General features: G+C 46.0%; 1 protein-coding gene across 17 annotated transcripts; it reads left to right on the top strand.

The window, feature by feature from the left end:
• Nucleotides 1-13: 13 nt before the first annotated feature.
• LOC116240353 (uncharacterized) lies at nt 14-17,140 on the top strand. Of its 17 annotated transcripts, none has more exons than XR_016460576.1 (14): nt 14-4,289; nt 4,736-4,837; nt 5,775-5,929; nt 6,668-7,132; nt 8,096-8,268; nt 8,741-8,800; nt 9,026-9,124; nt 9,841-9,900; nt 10,113-10,211; nt 10,558-10,635; nt 10,715-10,825; nt 11,578-11,740; nt 12,072-12,188; nt 15,912-17,140. XR_016460576.1 is itself a non-coding variant. In XM_090127410.1 (13 exons), the coding sequence occupies exons 5-13, from the start codon at nt 6,997-6,999 to the stop codon at nt 11,875-11,877; spliced, it is 1,116 nt and encodes a 371-aa protein (XP_089983536.1). In that variant the 5' UTR covers nt 14-184; nt 1,649-4,289; nt 4,736-4,837; nt 5,775-5,929; nt 6,668-6,996; the 3' UTR covers nt 11,878-14,878. The 17 variants fall into 17 exon arrangements, 15 of the variants coding, with proteins under 15 accessions (XP_089983536.1, XP_089983535.1, XP_089983530.1 ...); XR_016460575.1 differs by lacking the exon at nt 15,912-17,140 and adding an exon at nt 13,096-14,878; XM_090127410.1 differs by lacking the exon at nt 15,912-17,140 and having other exon boundaries at nt 14-184; nt 1,649-4,289; nt 11,578-14,878.
• The last annotated feature ends 3,828 nt before the right edge of the window (nt 17,141-20,968 follow it).

Here is a 20,968-nt window from a genome sequence, read left to right as displayed (position 1 = left end):
CCAATCAGACAGAGATCAGAGGCGGGCCGGAACTGCCGCTGACCAATGAGAGGCCGGGCGCGGGGCGGATCGGCTGTTGGTGGGGGCTCGGGGTGGTCTCTATTGCCATCGGGGGTGGGATTGGGATCGGAATTGGGATTGGGGACGAGGGATTGCGACTGGGATGAGGGATTGAGATGGACAGGTGGGTGATGGGCTTGGGAGGAGGGACTGGAAATGAGATTTGGAATTGGGATGTGGGATATAGGATGTGGGATTGGCACGTGGGGTAGGATGTTGAATGTGGGATTGGAATGTGAGATTTGGGATTGGGATGTGGGGATATGGATATGGGATGGATATGGGATGGGATATTGGGAAATGGGATATGGATGGGATGGGCTCTGGATATGGGATGGACTTGGAATGGATATGGGATCACAGAACCATAGAATTGCTCAGGTTGGAAAGAGCTTCAAGATCATCAAATCCAACCACAGCCCAACCGTGAAATCTGTTCAGCCGTGCTTTGGTCTCTGTGACGTCTATAAAGGTTGAGGTAAAATGCCCAAAGTAAAAGGAGGGCTACAATCAGTGATTTCCGGGAACTCTGTAGAACTGAAGAACTTCTGAAACAAACTGACATTTCTGTTCAGCAGAGGGAAATTAGTCATTTCAAGATAAAACCTGCTGTCCAGAAAGTCTGCAGATGTATGGTGGAACATCCTCTCTAGGCACTAAGAGCAAGGTTTTTTTTCCCTTTCCCTTTCCCTTTCCCTTTCCCTTTCCCTTTCCCTTTCCCTTTCCCTTTCCCTTTCCCTTTCCCTTTCCCTTTCCCTTTCCCTTTCCCTTTCCCTTTCCCTTTCCCTTTCCCTTTCCCTTTCCCTTTCCCTTTCCCTTTCCTTTTCCCTTTCCCCTTCCCTTTCCCTTTCCTTTTCCCTTTCCCTTTTCTTTCTCATGTTGTGCAGACTTTCTCATTGAGTGTCTGAAATGTAAGGGAGATACTCCAATGTAGTTCACCTTACCTTTTTTGTAAATAGTCAATATGGAAAATCCCAAACTGCCGTTCTGAATGGCACCACCCCAAAATACATGATATGGGTTTTTTGTTTGTTTGTTTCTTTGTTGTTTGTTTGTTTGTGGAGATATTTCGTGTTGATGACTTTTATTGGTGGATAGGAGCCTTAGAGAACTCCAGGGTAAGGACTCGAGAACTTTGATCTCATTTGCAAATTCCCTTGCATCCCTCTGGGCATGCTTTTAAGATGTTGGTCTTCCTCCAGAGAGATTTTTATTATTTTTTCCCCTCACTCCCCTTCACTCTGTTCCCTCCCTGTCCCTCTTCCCTCCCCTTCCCCGTTTCCTTAACTTCCCTTGCCCGACCTTACCTTCACTTGCGTTTTATTTTTTACCTTTTTTTTTACTACTGACTGGGTCAACAGGAAGGACGTAGACACCAAGGAAAGCATAAGCTTATTTTATTGCCTATTTCAAAGCAATACGAAAAGAAAGCAGTGCCCTGTAGTGAAAAGATAAGCTTAGCAGGAAAGGAAATAAGCAGTGCATTGGGTCTAATCGTTACCGCGTCATAATATAACGACATGTAGCGCAGTGATAGTGATTAAGAAAGATGCATCACCAGTTGCCCTGCTCCTTTATCATCATCCAGATTCACAGTTGCTGGGGAGCCCCGGTTGCAGGAAGGATCTGGAGAACCCGTCCCAGCAGTTGGGAACTCATACGGCGATGTGTCCACCCCGGAGGTGAGGTCTGCAGAGCCACTGCAAGCACGTCCAGCCTTGATGCCCTTGAATAATCTGGGGTAGGCAGCAGTCAGGTGGAACGTCCGGTTTCCTCTTTCTCGTTCTGGTTTTCTCCCTGAAAACCCTGTCCGGGGTTCAAGGAGGAGCAGAAAGAGCTGTGCCATCTGTTTTGGTGTAGCACGGGCCTCTTTGGCAAGACTGAGCGCCCAGACCCCCGGCAACAGGCTTAGTCGGGTGACAGACATTGCAGCCGAGTTCCCTTGTGAGCAAGGCTCCCCACCTGACTGTGAGGTCACGCGGTGCAGTGCTCAGAACCCACGGAGCACTCGGCAGAGGTGTTTGGCCGAGTGCTGAGCAGGAACGTGCACGACGCGCGACTGCTGGCTTCCCGCCGCTTCCTCTTTCCCGTGGCGAGGCCAGCGCTCTACCGACGACAAGTGCTGGCCGGAGGGCCGGGTTCGGTGCCATGGCACGGCGCACGAAGCCCGAGGTGGAGCGGTACGTTGCCTTTGTGCGGTCCGCCGCCTCTTCTCCTAGAGAGGTGAGTGCCGTGGGCCCGGCCGGGACCGCCAGTGGAGCTCCTGCGGCCTCCCCCGGGTCACGATGGGGGCTGCTCCCTGCCCGTCCTGCCCCCTCGCTCCTCCCGCGGGTGCCGGGCCTGAGGGGTGGCCGTGGCCTGGCCCGGTGCGTGGGAGGCCGGATGGCAGGGGGAGTGGAAGCTGAGGGAAGCGGCTGTGTGGGAGGGCACGGAGCTGACTTGCTGGGAAGATGGTTTGCCAGGGCTGTGCGCTCTTGAAACCGGTGAGCCCTCGGCAGATTTACGAGGAGCCCAGCGCTGTGAGTCCGTACGGATCCCTCCGGTTTTGTGGAACTGAAGAGCCCAAATAGGGGACAGGTGTTCCTAACTTCTGGTTTTCTTTCACGTGCTGCGTGGTTGATATTCCTGTCTGTGTGGTTGATGTTCCTGTCTGTGTGGCAGCGCTGTGGAAGGTCAGGAAAAAGAGAGGGAGAGCTGGGCCAGTAGAGTTTTGCTGCTATCCCTGGCAGCCAGATGATTCCCTGCGATCTGGAAACGGTGCACAGATCGTAGAGAGCCAACCAATGCAGTTAGTGGGAGCTATTTAATCCCCAAAGGTGCTGCCCTGCTGCTGTGAGTGGGTTTTATTGCAGAGGCAGCAGATTTGGCAGTGTGTTGCAGAGCGTGAATGCACGCGGGCTGCCGTTCTGCAGCAGGGTCTTAGTGCGAGGCAGCGTGCATCTTCATGTTGAGCTTTTCCAACAGCAACAAAGTTCTCCTGTGGCTTTGTTGAGCTGACTTGGGTGCTGTTTAGACTACGCAGTGTGGAGCGTACCGCTGCCAAATTCAGAGATGCTCTTTAACCGTTCTGAGATTCCTGTTGGGGTCAACAAAAACCATTGCCTCTCTTCTTGTTGTGCTCGAGGTCAAGTTCTGCGGTTTGGTTTCATCCTTGCAGTGATGCTTACAACTCATGTCTAGCACAGTCAGTGGTGGAAATAGTTACTGGTTTTCTTGTGTTGATTTTGGAAGGGAGAGCCTTTCAAGGCTGCCAACATGCCTGATGAAGTTTCTTTTTAACCCTGTTTACAAGGAGATGTCAAGCATGGTCATGCATCAAGCATGATATGCTCTGGCGTATGTCAGAGTGTCCTTGTTTTACTTCAGAATACAGACTGAAGCTTAGGAGACTTGCGTGAATAACTTCCCCCCCCCCCCCCTATTTGGGGGTGGGAAGAGGGTTGGAGATGAAATTCAGGCGTATCTAGACTACAGAGACTTGTTTCACGTTACTTAGTTTACGTCTGACGTGAAGTTTTTGCTTGTGACTTACTAGTTCTCTAGCTCCTTCATGCAGGTAGAATCTGCTTTTTGGATGCAGTAGTCTATTTCTGATGTTTTCAGCCCCTTCACAACACACACTGCGTGAGTGAAAGGTGAAACGTAAGTCTCCAAAGGTATCTATGGAGGGGTAGAAGGAGGAAACAAAAGTGAAAGTACAAAAAGCAAAGCAGATGGCAGAGCCGGCAGGAGGGGAAGATGGCAGAAGCATGAGCAGGAGGAGCTGGGGTAACATCTTCACTCAGTTTGTAGGATTTGTTTTCTCCTGCAACACTGTTACGTTGCAACAGCAGCAATAACAAAAAGCTCAACTGTAGCGGACCCATTCTCCTAATTTCTTTGGTCAGAAGTGTTTGTGAAATGTACCAAGTATAAAGATCGGTCGCTTGCTTTGCTAGTCGCCTCAGTTTTCCTTCGGTAGCCTCTGCCCGTGATTGGAAACAAGATTCCTTTCTTAATCCCGTCTCTTTCAGAAACAGAGGCTTGAATACAAGAAGTAATGGTAATTAACTGTTAGCAGTGTTATGCGTTGCTAAGAAGAGTGCTCTCCCTGTTCAGTTACTTTAAAAGTAGTGTACGTCTGAAATGTGCCTGTCATGTTTGTTTTCTTTTTCCATTCAGAAATCATTGAAAGGATTCATCTGTGCTAAGCTGTATTTTGAAATAAAAGAATATGAACTTGCTAAAAGGTAATACGTGTTGATGTATGTGGTTGATCTGTTCTCGAAAGTGTAATAGAAAAGCTAGTTGAAGTAGAGAAATCAAGATCACGATCATGCCATTTCTTAAGGTAGCAGTAAATGGAAGGATTGGGTGCCACCGAAATCCTTCTAAAAGAGCAACTGCATTAGTTATGTGGCACCAAAGAATTCATGGCTTTTATTTCATCATATGATGCATCTCGTTCTGTGAGCTGCTGCTTTTTTAATGAACGTCAGTACTTGCTGGCAAATAAGTAGCACTGGTACGTGTAAAAATAATGTTTCTCACATTAGGGTCTAGGTCAAGTATCTAGAAAGAAATGTAGCCCTGCTCTCCATTTGACAGATTAAATTCCCTTTAGCTTTAGCTACACGGTGTGGGGGGACTTGTATTATTGAGAGTATTGATCTTTCTGGGTTTTCTTGCTCTGTAGATATATATCTACTTATCTCAGTGTCCAAGAGAGAGATCCCAGAGCACACAGGTTTCTTGGACAAATCAGGACGAGACAGAAAAAGCTGTTGGGTGTTACAAGGTAAGTGCTCCAGTGACCCCCAGTCACGTCCAGCTTTCTTCCTTTGTAAATGGACTTTTAAAATGCATCTGTGCTGTGCATTCCTTAAGCTCAGAGAGAAAATGTGTTGTTTGTGGACAAATTAAATTGTATGATGTACATTTTTTATTGCCACATCTGTCTATGACGTACTTAAGAAAGGATTCTTTTTTTGGTAGAATTGGCATCAGTTTTTAATTTATTTTTTTTTCCAGTTGATTTTTTCTTTTGTGTCCTGACTTGATCCTTGTGGTAGCTGCTGTGATAGTCTTACTGTTGCCCTTTGGACTAAGGGTCTGTGCCTGCAGTGGAATTGCCTCGCAGGGATGATGGTAATCTAGTTGCAACTGGAAGACTCGACCGAGGGTGTTTTTCAGTGGCACTGTTTGTTTGTTGCTGGTGGTGGTTTTGTTTCAGAGGTAGAGAGGTGCAGGGCAAATAAAGTGCTGATTAGGCAAGTGCATACATGTGAACGTCTCGATCAAAATTCCTTTGTTCAGGCTTTGGGCAGGGGGAGGGTGTGCTGGAAAGTCCTGTTGCCAACAGAGTGAAGCGCTCTTGCCCTTGATGATGTACTTCTTCTTTTTTTCCATAAGTCACAATATTGAGTTAGACGAGAAGTCATAGTCCAGCTGCCTACATACAGCAGTAAGCAGCTGTAGAGGAAGAGGATCTGGTTTTGGCATTCTTCCTCAGTCTCTTCTGAATTCCAGCAGTTATCTGAGTGCTATAATCTAGCGGTGGCCTTTTCAGAGTGAATTCAGAAAGTATTTACTGAGAGTTGTAGTTGGAATATTTGGGTCCGTTGAATGGCCATCATTTTCTTTCCTATTTTCTTTTCCCATTTTCGTTCTATACGGATTGCAAGATCAAGGTCCCAGTAACCTTTTTTGTCTTGCTTGTGCATGGGGAAAACTAGCGTTCTCTGGAGCTGAACCCAATATACAGAAAGATCTGGTGCTGAAGATTGCGGAGCTATTCTGTAATAAAGACATCAGTGATGGAAGAGCAAAATACTGGGTGGAGAAAGCTGCCAGGCTGCTCCCTGGGAATGCTGCTGCTCTCAGATTGAAGGTAAATTCCAGCTTCTCATCTCTGCTCTGTGCCTTGAAGAAACTTTCCGTATCTGACTGGGTGCTTCTGGCATGTCATCTAGTCATCTCTCAGCGTATTTCCTTGGCTAAATTAGTTTAGCATCAGGAATCTTAAATCTATTACATGTTAATTTCTTTGCTGTCTGATGTTTTGGTTTAGCTTGCATGAAAATTGCAGCTCTGGGCTTTCCCACGCGTTTGAAGGTTGACACGTTCAAAAATATGGGGAAACTGTGTCAGCAATAATATCCAAGAAGTTGAGTTTAGATAGGCAGTACTTGATGTGTCTGTTGCGACTAAGCTGCTTTTTGTTTTTTTGAGTTTAAAAATGCAGAATGTAGGAAGTGCTGTTATTCTCAACAACTGTGTAAATGCTTTCAGTTATGCAGTGTCACTTTGGCACTTAGTTTTATGTAGCACAGCTGCAGGGACACGGAGGTTCTTAGAGGCTTCTGTTGGTTTTCTGTTGTCCTATTTGGAGCAGCTATTCTGTAACAAGGTGTGCTGTCTCTGTCTCAAACAGCCTGACAGTCTTAACTTAGCATCTACAAGAGGCACACTGAAGTTTTTTCCCCTGTTATCTCGTTTCTAAGATGTTGGAGTAATTCCAGCAAGTCTGTAGTCTGTGTAGTGGAGGTGAGCAAACTGTCAGGTAATGTGGATGTTGAAAAGACTGATGCAGGAAAAAAATTAATTATGTTGCCTTCATGTTTAATAGGAGAAGTTACAAGAATATAAAGTTGAAGATGGCTGGAATGAGCTCTTTTATGTGACTCAAGCTGAACTCCGTGCAAGACCTGATGACGTCTAACTTAACATCAGACTTGTTGCACTGTACCGCTCATGCAATAAATTGCAAGATGCTGTGCTCCATGTTCAGGAGGCAGAGAAGAAAATACCTCTGGAGACAAGCTTGGAATGGTGCTCCTGTGTGGTAAAGACACTTGAGGTTTAAAAGCAAGAGCGTAGGGATCATTCCTTAGGTTTTCTTCAAATACCTATGGAATACCTTTATGTTCTCTTAATTGAAACACTGTCTTTAACAGAATGAAATTCAGGAAATTAAATGTAAATAACTCCAGTGTGAGTGTGTCATCTCATCGATGGCCTGCTAAAAGCCGTGGAACAGATGGTTCTGATGGTTCTCAGCGAGCACAAAATCTTCAGGAAGCTCCCTTAACAGGTAAGTTGTTATTCCAGAGAAAGCAACTGCAAAAAACTGTGTTTTGTGCCAGAGCCCAAATCCAGCTCCATGGGAAACACGTGGCCCCCCATTAACTGAATGTGCTGCAAGTTTCAAAGCCAGCCTTAATACTGCACAAGAGAATTTTGGATCTGGCTTTGCTACAATGGAAGGTCAGTGGGACTGGAATGGTGAGAAACGAACCCACTGCCTCCTAGCGTGTTGCCTGCCAGAATCCAAGCAAAGCTAATACAAAAGCATCTCTTCAACAATTTTCCTTTAAACTTGAACAAGTAGATGCTCCAAAGACCACTCAGAATTACTTGAAAACTGCTTTTTCTATAGCTGTTCTGTATGCCTAGTCCAAAATAAAGCAAGTGATGAAAACTCTTGTTCCAGTAAGAATCCTAACTTGCAAAGTCAACCTAAAGTCAGCCTACTATCCGTCGTTCAGGTGGATTATTATATACCCTGTAAATATATTAATATATATGATATTTATATTATATATCTGTCTGTTACATTTCAAAGACTGAGCAGTGTTCTGGTTGTCTCAGGAGCATGGAACTAAAAGATGACTTCTTGAACAGTGAAAGTTTCAGTAGCAGCTACCCTGGTAATAGGTTGAGATTAGTTAGTAAAAAGCACAGATTTCCCATGAGTAATTTGAAACAAGTCCTCTTTAGTTGCTGTTTATTACTGTCTTCTGGAATTTCAAACACTCGAAGTTATTCAGTAGTCCAAGTTGATTTTTGTGTTGCTTTTTTTTGCGGGGAAACCAAGCCTTACAGATTTGCAGTTCCCATGCCACTCTTAAATAATGGTGCTATTTGAAAAGTTCTAGCCTTACTTTAAGATGTTCTGGATATCATTAGGAAAATTTACAATGTAGGTGCCAAAAATTGTCTCCATATTAAGCTACCTCATCATCTGTTTTCCACAAATTTTTGTTCTTTGCGGTAGGTGTCACAGGCGGGACTGAATTGGAAAGTGAAAGTACTACTGCTATGGAACCTCAACCAACTCCTGGTGAGAAAAATACAGGACAACTTCTGCAGGATCTTTCTGCATCTCCCCAGGGCACTGGCAGCAGTGCTGAAGGCACTCAGACAGAAGTTAAAATTCAAAACATGAAAGTAAGAATGAAGTCTTTACAAAAGTTTTTGTCACTAAATGCAGAGAATTATTCTCAAACCTCTACTACATGACTATTTTCACTTTGTAACAAATAAAACATGCAGGGGGAAACACCATCTGACTCCTTTCACTGTGCCTCAGGTCTTTTCTAACACTGGAAGTGAGGCACAGATCTTAGGTTTCTCAGGGAGAGTAAGGAGTTACAGCTGTATCCAAACCTGGAAACAGCTTTGGCTAGTAAAATTCCTCCTACCATGTAGGTAAGGATTAATAGATTTCAGGGAGAGATTTTAAAGAGAAACGGTTTGTTTTATGGAATGATACTACTTCAAGGGAATAGCAGTCACTTTAGTCACCCATAGTGTAACACCATAAATGAAAGCAAAACCCCATCTGCAGGACAAAATCGGGATTAAGTGAAAATCAAACAGCTTTGGGAGCCATTTCAACTTTTTCCCTTGATTTTTCCAGCTCCTGGAAAGAGAAGCAGCTCTAAGGGAGCGAGAAGCCTGCCTGGATAAACTAAAAGAGGTGTGGTAGTTTAAGGATGCTTATTGCCTTACGTGCCATTTCGCTTGGTGTTTGCTATCTGAAGCCATGATGAGCTTGACAGCCTTAATGCTTCTCTCTTTAAAGTACTTGAAACGTGGAAATGGAAATTCATTGGAAGTTATTTGAATACTGAAATGCCACTTAGCTTGTAGTTGTTTCTAGAATACTCCGGTTAATCATGTTTGAAATGTGATATTTCCACAGCAGAAGGATGCAGAAGTGCAAGCGCTAGAAACGTCACTGAGGGAGATCTCCAAATGTCGGGACGATCTCAGAGAAGCAAATGAATCCTTGAGAAAACAGGCAAGAGGAATTATTTCCTACCATCAGTAACTGTATCAGTCTGAGTAAACAGTGTTAATTGTCTGAATAGGATGTTTGCAAAATTGATGGTTTTCCAAGACAGGAATTGCATGAATGCATGAAATTACTTTCTGACCCTTTTTTGGGTGCATCTGCTCCCATGGTTACTCAGTAGCTTCAGTTGTTTTCAGGACCGCTGATGAAAGCAGTACTGTCTCTGTTCTTAATGTCAAGCTGAGGCAGCAGTTCACATTAACACAGAGTTAAAACTTTCCACTCACTCGACTGCTGAAGCTGACCTAAATGCTGACAGGGAAATGGATCTTTACCAGGGATTCTTCGCACTAACTGAAGAAACCAAATAGCAATCTAGAGTTCAGGGCATCAGACTCTGTTTCTCCTGGCAGGTATTTGCATTAACCAGTAGTTCTGGAAGTAAATGCTGACTTTTAAAGGTCTTTTGTTTCTACATGAACAGCCAGTTGGAGTTGCTTCCTGTGTTTCAGAATGCCAGGCAGTGCTGCCACAAGTCAAAGTCATTTGTGTTAGTGTGAGAGGGAGCTGAGCATAGATGGCCATTAGCACATTTCCAACTAGTCAGCTGTTGTGTAAAGTCATAAATAAAAACGAAACCCCATATGCAGGCAAAGTCAGGATGAAGTGAAAATGGAATAGGTTTTGGAGCTACTTCATCTTTTTTCCCTTGATTTTTCCAGCTCCAAGAACGAGAAGATGTTCTAAGGGAGCGAGAGGCCTGCCTGGATAAACTAAAAGAGGTGCGGTAGTTTAAGGATGCGTATTGCCTTACGTGCCATTTCGCTTGGTGTTTGCTATCTGAAGCCACTATGTGTTTGCCAGCTTTTATGCTTCTCTCTTTAAAGTACTTGAGATGTGGAAATGGAAGTTTGTTGGATTGTTTTAATACTAAAATTGTAGTTGTTTCTAGAATACTCTGGTTAATCATGTTTGAAATGTGATATTTCCACAGCAGAAGGATGCAGGAGTGAAAACACTAGAAACGTCACTGAGGGAGATCTCCAAATGTCGGGACGATCTCAGAGAAGCAAATGAATCCTTGAGAAAACAGGCAAGAGGAATTATTTCCTACCATCAGTAACTTTCCAAGTTTGAGTTAGCGCCGCTACTTGTCTGAACAGGATGTTTTCAAAATTGATGATTTGGTTTGTCCGAGACAGGAATGGTGTGATTGCATAAAATTATTCTCACCCTCTCTGTTTCTGAATTCTTTAGGCATTTTTTGGAGTGTGTTCTTTTATGTTTCTTCTTTATGAAAAGAAGAGAAAGAATAGAACTGTTGTTTATTAAATCACTTTGCTGCTCAGGAGCTCTGTCAAAGGATTTCAGAGTGTTGTTTACAAAAAAAAAAAGTGTTTTCCATTCACTGATGTTTGAGTCTTTTTCAATTCTTTCAGTTAAATGATGAGATTGTTCAGAAGAAGTACTTGAATGAACAAATAAGGACAGGAGAAGCTCATTTCAGCTATCTGGAAGTAAGGTTTTTTCTTATCTGTGCATGCTTCCTTCGTAGGTAAGAAGTAAAATAGAATTCATGGTTCTTTTTTGTTGTAGTGGAAACATCAGTTTATAATGGCAGAGATGTATATGGATACCCGTGAAGTGGCACAACAGACGACACCTTTTGTGCAGGAAGAAGTGAGGGCAGCATCAAAAGGGGATAAGGTAAGAACTGGGAAGGTGAAAAATTCACTCAAAAGCCTTTTGGCATTGGAACATGCTCTGTATACCTGTTGAAATACAAAAATGTAGCTGCTACTTTTTTACATTCTAATAGGTATTAGGTTACAGAAAGAATAGAGTCTATTTGGGGGAAGCAGGCAGTAAATGGAAAGAGTAAAGCTTGCTGCTAAAATTGTCTTCTGAATTTTATGTTGTGTATGTATCTACTTTTTATTTGTTTGCTGTGTTTTCCTCTCACCTTCTCTCTCATCTGTCAAAATCAGATTCTGCTCATCCTCCTCCTTTGTGGTCATCCAAGCTGCGGTCTAGTTTGCTTACAAGAGAAGATCTCTACTAACTAAACAAGTTCACATGAGAACTCCCTGCTGGCCCTTGACACAAAGACAAGTCCGTGCAGGTGATGGCGTGGTCACCTGTACCAAGTGGGAGCTGTCTGCAGACTCCTTTTTAACAAGGAGCTGCCCGTATTTCTCCCGCAGCCAGCGGGGACTTCTCAAGCCCTAGATACAAGGCCCAACAGAGCAGGCACGGCCTGTTCCAGATTACTGCTTCCTCAGAGATAATGTCTTCCACGGGCTGCTGGTAACTTCTGTCCTGAGCTTTGTCTCCTTTTCCGTTAAATGATGCATAATTTGTCAGAACTAACGCTGGCAGGCATGTCCGTCTGCTACTGTTTGGTTTAGAAGGTCGTCAAGTTGAAAGCTGAAATAGCTGATGATGTGAATGTGTTACAGCTACCACCGAACTCTGAAGTTTATGGGCTCCTGACTGTTCTTATGGATTGGATCTCAGATGAGCACCTTAGCAAACTCCAGAGACAAGAAAGAAAGGACGGTCAGAAACCTCAGTCTAGCGAAAGAACCTCTCTGGAGATAACAAGGCTTGGAAATCAATGTGGTATTCTGGAGTTCTGCTTTTACTGCTTTCCTTTGTTCTGTGAAGGGTTTGTAGCACTGGTATTGGCCTTGATAGTTGAGCTCACACGCCATATCTCTGCTTTGCATGCAAACCTGTGTAATTTAAAATCTGTCTAAGGAGGGAATTCTTTACCTCTACAGGCCGTGACCAGTGAGTGCTTGCACGTGCAATCTGACAGACTCCGGGAGTAATTTGAGGTTTTGGTTTGGTTTGCTGGGGTTTGGTTTTTGGAGGCTTGCTGTCACTTGTAGCCTGCTCACACGCTAAGCTGACATTCTGCATGTAAGTTTGCCTTTGTGTGTTTTTACAGCTGCTGCCTATGGCTGCGGAGCAGCTGCAGTGGATGCCGTTTGTGAATCCTAAACTACACATGCCCCTGATTAGGCTGATATACTGGTGTGTAAGACAGCTAGAGAATGATATTAAGGTAAATTCTCTGCAGATATTCGGGTATTTTTAATACACATAGAAAGTGGATATTTTCAGGGTGTATGTATGACAGAAACCTGGCTGTCTTTGCTAAACATCAATTTGTAACAGAGAAATGGAAAAGTACAGCAAAAAAAACCCACTTCTCATAAACTGAACTTTTTGAGATCATTTTATTGATTTTTGTACTGTGTATCAAAACATATTTTACATACATATTTTACATACATACAGGTGATTGCTGTTGCAATAGTGTCCAAGCATCTCAGGAAATACATTTTTATAAATGTGCTTAGCAGACTTGGGCGTTAGGAAAGGAAATACATTTTTGTTTACTTTCTGTGCGAGATTGACTGAAATTGATGACAAAATGCGGCAAAGCAGCATGGGGACTTTGGCTTTGTTCTCTGCTGAATGTCCCTCTGAACTCCCTGTTGTTTCTCTTGACAAGGAGAAGCTGTTTTAAATGATCACACTGGAAAGTTTGATTCTGAAATAATATTTCTGCACAGATTACGATGACAATTTGAATTACTGTGCCTTACCCGAATGGAGTTCTTAATGTTCACGTTTAGATCTGTGAATGCTCTTGCAGCTCGTGACTTCAGGAACCTGCACAGGACAGCATAGGTAGCACTGATTGAACCGGGGTTTCCTCTGCAACCAGAGGCAGCTCAAATAACATCAGCATATCATGGGCCCTCTCTCCTCGGTCTCTTTGTGCAGTTGGTGTTGATAAGGCCCTGTGCTAATGGCGTTCTGTTGCTTTTGTAACGCAAGCAGGTTCTGTTGTGATACACGATCGAACCATTTGCTATTTCACACGTAATCCCTAGGGGAACAGAGTAGATGGGAGCTTCATGTGTTTTCATGTTTACACTCAACGTGCACACTGTTTGATACAGGACACAACAGTGGCAGAAATGATGTCGGGACTTGCTGAAGATATTTGAAGATATATGTGAGCCCCCACGTCCTTTTAGCAGCTGGGCCGGCAGGGAGCTGTGCTGGTGTTTAGCTGTGAGGTTTGCAGGAAGAGGCTGTAGGAGTGGGAAAGGCTGCAGTCACCTGGCCAGGTGCATCCAGTGCAGCTGGAGCTGGTCCATGGGGCTGGTCACGACCGACTCAGCGTTGGAACGTGATCATGATGCCAGTGCCACCCCAGTTGTCGGAATGGAGCAAGGAGAAACCCGTCTGGGTGATGATACGGGAGAGCTGTGGTTGGTGGCCAAGAGGAGCTCGCTCCCTCCTGCATGGGTTTGTGACCCGGCGAACTTGAGGTGCAATCAATTTGTTCAAATCAAAAATTGGGCGCAAGTGCAGTCAGTTTGCAACTGAACATGAAGTGAACATGTATTCAGAGAAACCATTCACAGCATAATTCCACACCCAAGATCACACATGCGAAAGTGATAGGTATACAGGAGACTGGAGAATTAAATGGGAAAAGGGGGGAAAAGCTTACTTTGGTGAACTGGTAACTTAACTTGGTTGCATTTTGGAATATGCATCCTTGGGGTTTGCACTTTTCCATTGCCAGCCCTAGGAATGCAGTACAGGATGGAACCAGCTGAGAGCGATCTGTGCTGCAAAGCCTCCCTTTGGGCTCCAGCACGAAGTCAGGTCTCTCTGGGCTCTGCAAGTACTGTCTGTACATTATGCCATTGCCTAGAAGTTCCATACCATAGGTGAAATGAGCAACAGCCAAGCAAGCATACTTGCTCCAGTTCTAGAATAAGCTACAGTGTATGGTGGTTGCCAGAGTAAGAACAAAGGAGTTGCTTAATGCACAAAGAGTAGCTTTTCAGAGTGACATCTCCACATGCATTTGCAAGAAAACAGGGCCTTCAGGGATGCGACGAGGAAGGCTAAAGCCCGCCTGGAACTGAACCTGGCAAAGGTGATAAAGGATAATAAGAAAGGCTTTTTTAAGTACGTTAACAGTAAAAGGAAGACTAGGGAGAATGTGGCTCCCCTGATTAGTGATGGGGGTGTTCTGGTAACGGGGGATGCTGAGAAGGCGGAGGTACTGAATGCCTTCTTTGCTTCTGTCTTCAGTGAAAAAGCTCCCCCTCGGGAATCCGAGACCCTGGAGGTTAGTGAAAGGGTCTGGGTAATGGAAGACTTCCCTTTAGTCAGGGAAGAGGTGGTCCGAGAGCGCCTGGGCAACACCAATGTTCACAAATCCATGGGACCCGATGGGATGCATCCACGGGTGCTGAGGGAGCTGCCAGAGGTGATTGCTGAACCGCTCTCTGTCATCTTTGAGAGGTCTTGGAGAACGGGGGAGGTGCCTGAGGACTGGAGGATAGCCAACGTCACTCCGGTCTTCAAAAAGGGCAAGAAGGAAGATCCAGGCAATTATAGGCCAGTCAGCCTCACCTCTGTCCCTGGAAAGGTGATGGAACAGATTGTGCTGGATTCCATCTCCAGACAACTGGAAGAAAAGGAGGTTATCAGGAGTAGTCAGCATGGGTTCACCAGGGCGAGGTCGTGCTTGACCAACCTGGTAGCCTTCTATGATGTTGTCTCTGGCTGGGTGGATGGGGGAGAGCAGTGGATGTGGTCTACCTTGATTTCAGCAAGGCATTTGATACTGTCTCCCATGACATACTTATAACAAAGCTGAGGAAGTGTGGATAGATGAGTGGACAGTGAGGTGGGTTGAGAACTGGCTGACTGGCAGAGCGCAAGAGGGTCGTCGTTGGCGGTGCAGAGTCTGGTTGGAGGCCTGTAACCAGCGGTGTTCCCCGGGGGTCGGTGCTGGGTCCAGTCTTGTTCAACATCTTCATCAATGACCTTGATGAGGGGGTAGTGGCCACCCTCAGCAAGTTTGCTGATGATACGGAGTTGGGAGGATTGGCTGACACACCTGAAGGCTGTGCTGCCATTCAGCGAGAACTGGACAGGCTGGAGAGCTGGGCAGAAAGAAACCGGATGAGGTTTAACAAAAGCAAGTGTAGAGTCTTGCATCTGGGGAGGAACAATCGCATGCACCGGTACAGGTTGGGGGATGAGCTGCTGGAGAGGAGCTCTGCGGAGAGGGACCTGGGTGTCCTGGTGGACAACAGGTTGGCCATGAGCCAGCAGTGTGCCCTTGTGGCCAAAAAGGCCAATGGCATTCTGGGGTGCATTAAAAAGAGCGTGGCCAGCAGGTCGAGGGAGGTGATCCTCCCCCTCTACTCTGCCCTGGTAAGGCCTCATCTGGAGTACTGTGTCCAGTTCTGGGCTCCCCAGTACAAAAAAGACAGGGATCTCTTGGAAAGAGTCCATCAGAGGGCCACAAAGATGGTGAAGGGCCTGGAGCGTCTCTCCTATGAGGAAAGGCTGAGTGAGCTGGGCCTGTTTAGCCTTGAGAAGAGAAGACTGAGAGGGGACCTGATCCAGGTCTATAAATATCTAAGGTGTGGGGGGCAGAGTGGCGAGGCCGGACTCTTTTCAGCAGTGTGCGGAGACAGGACAAGGGGAAACGGCCGAAAACTGGAGCATAGGAAGTTCCGCACCAATGTGCGCAAGAACTTCTTTACGGTGAGGTGACGGAGCACTGGAACAGGCTGCCCAGGGAGGTGGTGGAGTCTCCTTCTCTGGAGATATTCAAGACCCGCCTGGACGCCTACCTGTGCGACCTGGTGTAGGGATCCTGCTTTGGCAGGGGGGTTGGACTCGATGATCTCTGGAGGTCCCTTCCAACCCCTATGATTCTGTGATTCTGTATTTGCAGGGGTCTGATAACTAATGGGAAAGTGTATCACAGCCCAATGGAGGCAGCAGTGTATACGTATCCTTCCAGGAGGTGTGTGTGTAAGTATGGAAAAGTGACCCCTCAAAAGGAGGGTTCGAAACTGGGGAACTGAAACTCTTCAAGAGCTGATGCAAATGAGGCAGTCCTCTTCAGGCTTCTCTGCTGGAGACTTCATGTGAGATCCCTTGTCCCAGGGTCCCAAAGAACTAACAACAAGCGAAGGCACTGAAATCACTACAGCGGGTGAGGGCAAACAAGTCAGAGGGCCATCTGAATATCAGCGCTTCTGAGCTGTTTTCAGAGCACTGGTTTTTAGTTCAACGTTACGTGCTGCAATTCCCACCCCACTTTAAGCCCCCATCGATCTCTCCTGACTCAGCTTCCTCTACCCCTGTGGTCCTAGCTGTGGTGTCAGTAAGGCTTCTCCAGCAGAAATATAGAATGACATGAGAATGTATTGCTTTACTACTGTGTGGAAGGAAAATTGATTGCTCATCCACTGCTAATTAGCTATGGCTATGTGGAAAGCGGCCCTTTCCTGCAGTAGTGAAATAGAGATGCAGTTGAGTTTGATAGAGAGGGGGAGAGACTTATGAGCAAAAACATAGACATAAAACACAGGCAAAAGTGCAGAAATTACAGCTGTTAATGGCATGTACAAAATGATTGAAGAACCTGTTGCTTACCCAGCCCATTGAGTCTTGCAGTAATTGTTCTCTAATTGACATCAATGACAAAATCATCACTGTTTTCCCAGGGACTGGACATGAGCACAAACACTTTCTATTTGCCACAGGTTTGAATTGAATCTTAAACATCTCTCAAAAAGGAGGAGATTGGAATCCTGGGGATCCCTGGGGATCCTGTTTACACCAGAACAATCAGAATTGCGCAGAGCAATGCTGATTTCCATCTTCTACCCTATGCAGAGAGCTTACTAGCTTGTGTTTCTTCTATGCTTTGGTGGTCTCCAGACTGGGAGATGTTTCTATGAACAACGTCTTTATGCAGTGATGGGGTGGCCGAGGGCTCTCAGTCAATTTGATCCAGTCCAAGTTAATCTGCCTGTAAGGAAAAGCTTATGTCAAGCAAGCAATCTGCGGATTAACTCTGCATTGCCTGCACAATTAACATGCACAGCTGATGGTTCATTCATAAAATTTCAGAGGCTTGAGTGCTTTGTTTTAAAAAATCTGTCATGGCCACAGCTTTCTTTCAGTGCTGCTTTGTTCAGATTTTGTGTTTTTGTTGCTGGTGGGATTTGTGGCCGCAACAACGCAGTGGCAAGGTGCTGGCAAGCATTCCCAGCACAGTGTGAAAACAAACTCCCTGTGGATTGTTGAAGTCCTGCAGCATTTGTCTTCTGGCCCTTTTTTCTCTCTCGGTGAGCTGACTTGACTTTTTAAGGAGAATAGATTTCACCAAGGCAAATTGATATTTTGTCCTGCAATCTAAAGCAGATTTATGATGGGTCACTTTATTTCCATACAACTTCCGTACAACAAGCAAGTCAAAATGTCAATTCATATTGCCATTCCTTCAAACCTGAACTACTGGGGACCCTTTGAGCCGCTGTTAAAGCCACAGAGCAAAAGCCATCTGGGTGCAATCCCCAGCTGCCCGCTGCAAGAGCAGGAGGACGGGCTCCCAGCACATCCATACCGTGTGCTTCTGGGGGTGCTCCTCTATGGAGAGACTTCTTTGTTGTGTCCAAAGCTTCTTAATCAAAAGCCCTCTGCTAAGTGTCAGCAATGGATGCAGTATTTCCTCCTCTTAGAGATTTGATGTAGGGCCAGAAGCTGCCACTGAGCTGCTCTTAATTTCTGAGCTGTTGAGAGTAAGCCATGTGTGCCGTGGCCCCTCCTGGCAGGACGTGACTCCAAGCTGAGGACCTCACAGCTGGACTCCATCAGCACTTCCTCACTGAGCTACCCCAAGCGCCACGTAAGAGGCAGCTGTCTCTTCTGGCCTGCATTGCATTATACATTGCATTGTATTCAAAAAATAAAGAAAGGAAAAAGCAGTGCAAGAAGAGAGCATTCACCTCTCATGTGGCTGGATTCCAGCGGAAAAAAAGGGAAAATTCAGGAGCAGCTTTCCCTGGCTGCCTGCAGACAAGAAGCCCTGCTGGCCTGCTCCTGGGCTTCCAGCAGAAGCTCTGCCATGGACTTGGCAGCACTGTGCCCAAATGCTGCCTGCTTTGTGCTGCACTTCCCGCTGGGCTGGGAACACAGGCTGGAGGAGCTCTGCATGGCAAAGCAGCTGAGTGTGAGCCGCCTGCTGAGCACCTCGAGGCTGCCTTTGGTCCTCGATGGAGGTTGCCTTAGCATAAGCCTTAGCATAAGGCAATCTGGCTTTCACTGCCTCTGGCTCTGATGCCTCTGAGTTTGCCACCTTTATGAGGATGAGCGATGACAATGCCAACGCTGAACTTCAGGACTTTTTCAATGCTATGTAAAATGAAGACTTAGTAGAACAGCTTAGCAACAGCCCAAAAGGATGGAGGTGGTCAAGTAAGCATTTCCTTCCTGCACATAAATTCAGCTTTGCTCTAAGCAAATTCCTTGGTCGCCTTGAAGCAGCCCAATATCTCATCCTGGACACCTTGATGACCAAACTTGAAATAATGGTGATTTTGGCAGCTGCTTTTTGACACTGAGGATTCATCTGGAGATACGCTGAGCCAATGCACCTATTGAGGTCCAGAGGTGCACTCTTTGTCCTCTAGCACAACGGGAAACTCTCCTCTATGACACTGCTACAGACGAATGATTGGGCAAGTGGTGCTATCCAGCATGTTGTGCCATAGGGGTGATGTGCACCAATAATGCTGTGTTGTTAATTTTCTCCACGGTGCCGTAAGTAGAGCTTGCCTCGTCTGTAGAAATGAGGCAGGTGAACTGGAGTGTCTATTATTTGTAGACACATTCTGTGCTGTATAAATGAATTTTTCATAGGAAAACTTTGTACAAAAAAAAAAAAAAAAAAAAAGGCATTGGAGACTGCTTCATAAATAATAGTAACTGGGAACTTCAAATATAATTTGGGGAATGGGTGAATATCCTTTCAGTCCTTTCCCCTTAAAGTTATCCAGATGGAACCCTGCATGCACTGAAAACAATGGTGCTTTGACCCTGGGGAGAAATCTCAGCTGTTATGGACAGCAGCAGGATTGTAAAACACTGAACCACAGCTTGTGTTGACTTCAGTTGTCTTGCAAAATTCAGCTGCCTTTGATCAAATACGATGTGCTGGTATGTTGATGTGTTTGGGATGCATCTCTTGAAAAGTGACATATTGAGACTAGACTGAAGTACAGTCCAACTTGTGAGGGAGAAGGAACACTTTTGTGTCAAGCAGGTGACCTCTGTATTGTCTTTGCTGCACTCTATTCAATGCCAGTTGGGAAGAGGCTCGGGGAAGACATGAAATATGGCAGGAAGTGCTTGAGCAGCAAGGAGCCCGCAGGCATGAGAGGAGCACAGAGACCCACCATCAAGATAACAAACACGGAAGGGTTGAGGAGGGAGAGAAGGATAAGTGAGAGGTCTGGCTGAGCAGACATTGTGTGTGGATGCTGCATTAGACTCTGGTGCAAAGAAACACCTACACACCTGCCTTTCTGTACTAGGACAAGGAAAAATATTGCTGCATCTTATATGGAGGTGAGGAGCAGGGAGACCCAGGAGAGAGCTGTGGGATGTGGATGAGGCCCTTGGAAAGGCAGGGTGCCCGAGGGGTCAGTAAATGCAGGGGCACTAAAGGTGCCTAAATTGGAGAGGACCTCACAGCCCCACGCCGGGTCTTCTTAAGGTGAGAGCACTTCAATGTTTTTGTTATGAGTGAGACACAAACCGCACTGAAAATCAAGCATGGCCTAAAAGGCTTTCCTGAGCTGAGCCCTTAGTTCCAGAAAATATGGTTATGAATTTATTCGGTTATGAATTTATACGGTTATTGTATTTTCTACCTATTATTTCTGAAATTTCACGTGTATAGCCTAATTTTTAAAACAGCCTAAGAGGCTGGACTCATTCAGGTTCCCATAACACACTTCATGTTCTAGGGGAATTTTTCTTCCCCCCCCAAGCAATAACTGCTTATTTAATACTGCGGCCTTTAATACAGTTATTTAATAACTGCTTAAAATTAGGCTATACACGTGAAATTTCAAAAATAATAGGTAGAAAATACAATACTGTCTAAAGGCAGCATCCTGCGTGAGTGCTCACCGGCAAAGCACTGGGGCAGGAGCGAGGGAAAGCCGTGCTTTGTCCCTCAACAGCTGCCTGACACAGAGGCAATTAGCTGGGCACTAATTGGGTTAGGGCTCAAGGGTGTTCTGTGGGCGTGAAGGAGCGAGGTGCCCGCCTGCCCCCAGAGCTGAGAACAGCGTGGGCAGCAGTGAGCTCTGCCCTCCCACCACACCTTTGTGCACGTGCTGAAGTTTCCCCATCCCGTTCTTTGCCTACCACCCTGCTGCTTTTCTGGGGAATAGAGAAGCTGGCTGCTCTCAGAGAAATACGGGGCTGGACAGGCACATGTATTGAAATGTATTGCCCAATTAGCGCTTCTGTTTTTATTAATTCGTCTTGGAAATCGTTTATGGCCTCTTTCTAATTCATCTTCTCAGGGGAAATAAGACTTCGGGAAAAAATTGAATCCCACAAACAATTAGTAAAAGCGACAGCTGTGCCATAAGGGGGATGTATTTAGGGAGGGAGGCGGGGGGAGAGAGATGTTCCAGGCAGGAACGTGCGAGTCTGGGGGACGGCAAGGTCCTAAAAGTGCAGGAGCGGTGCTCGACACGCACCCACCAGTCGCCGGCTGTCACCGTTGCTCAGTGTCACATCGCACCGCGAGCGCTGGGGGGCCGGGAGGGCAGCGGTGCCGGGCGGATCCCCGCAGCGCTCCGCTCCCAGCGAGATGCGCTGCGCGGGCCCTCCCGCCGCGCCGGGCTCTCAGCGCGCCGCAGCCCCGCGGCGCTCCGCCGCTTTCCGCTCTGACTTCGGGGCCTCGCACCGCGTGAGGCGACG

The sequence above is a fragment of the Phasianus colchicus genome, chromosome 30 (assembly GCF_987193195.1).
Source record: "Phasianus colchicus chromosome 30, bPhaCol1.hap1.1, whole genome shotgun sequence".
In the NCBI taxonomy this organism is placed as follows: domain Eukaryota; kingdom Metazoa; phylum Chordata; class Aves; order Galliformes; family Phasianidae; genus Phasianus; species Phasianus colchicus.
The sequence above is the reverse complement of the archived record's forward strand: the minus strand, read 5'-3'. Positions and strand labels throughout refer to the sequence as shown.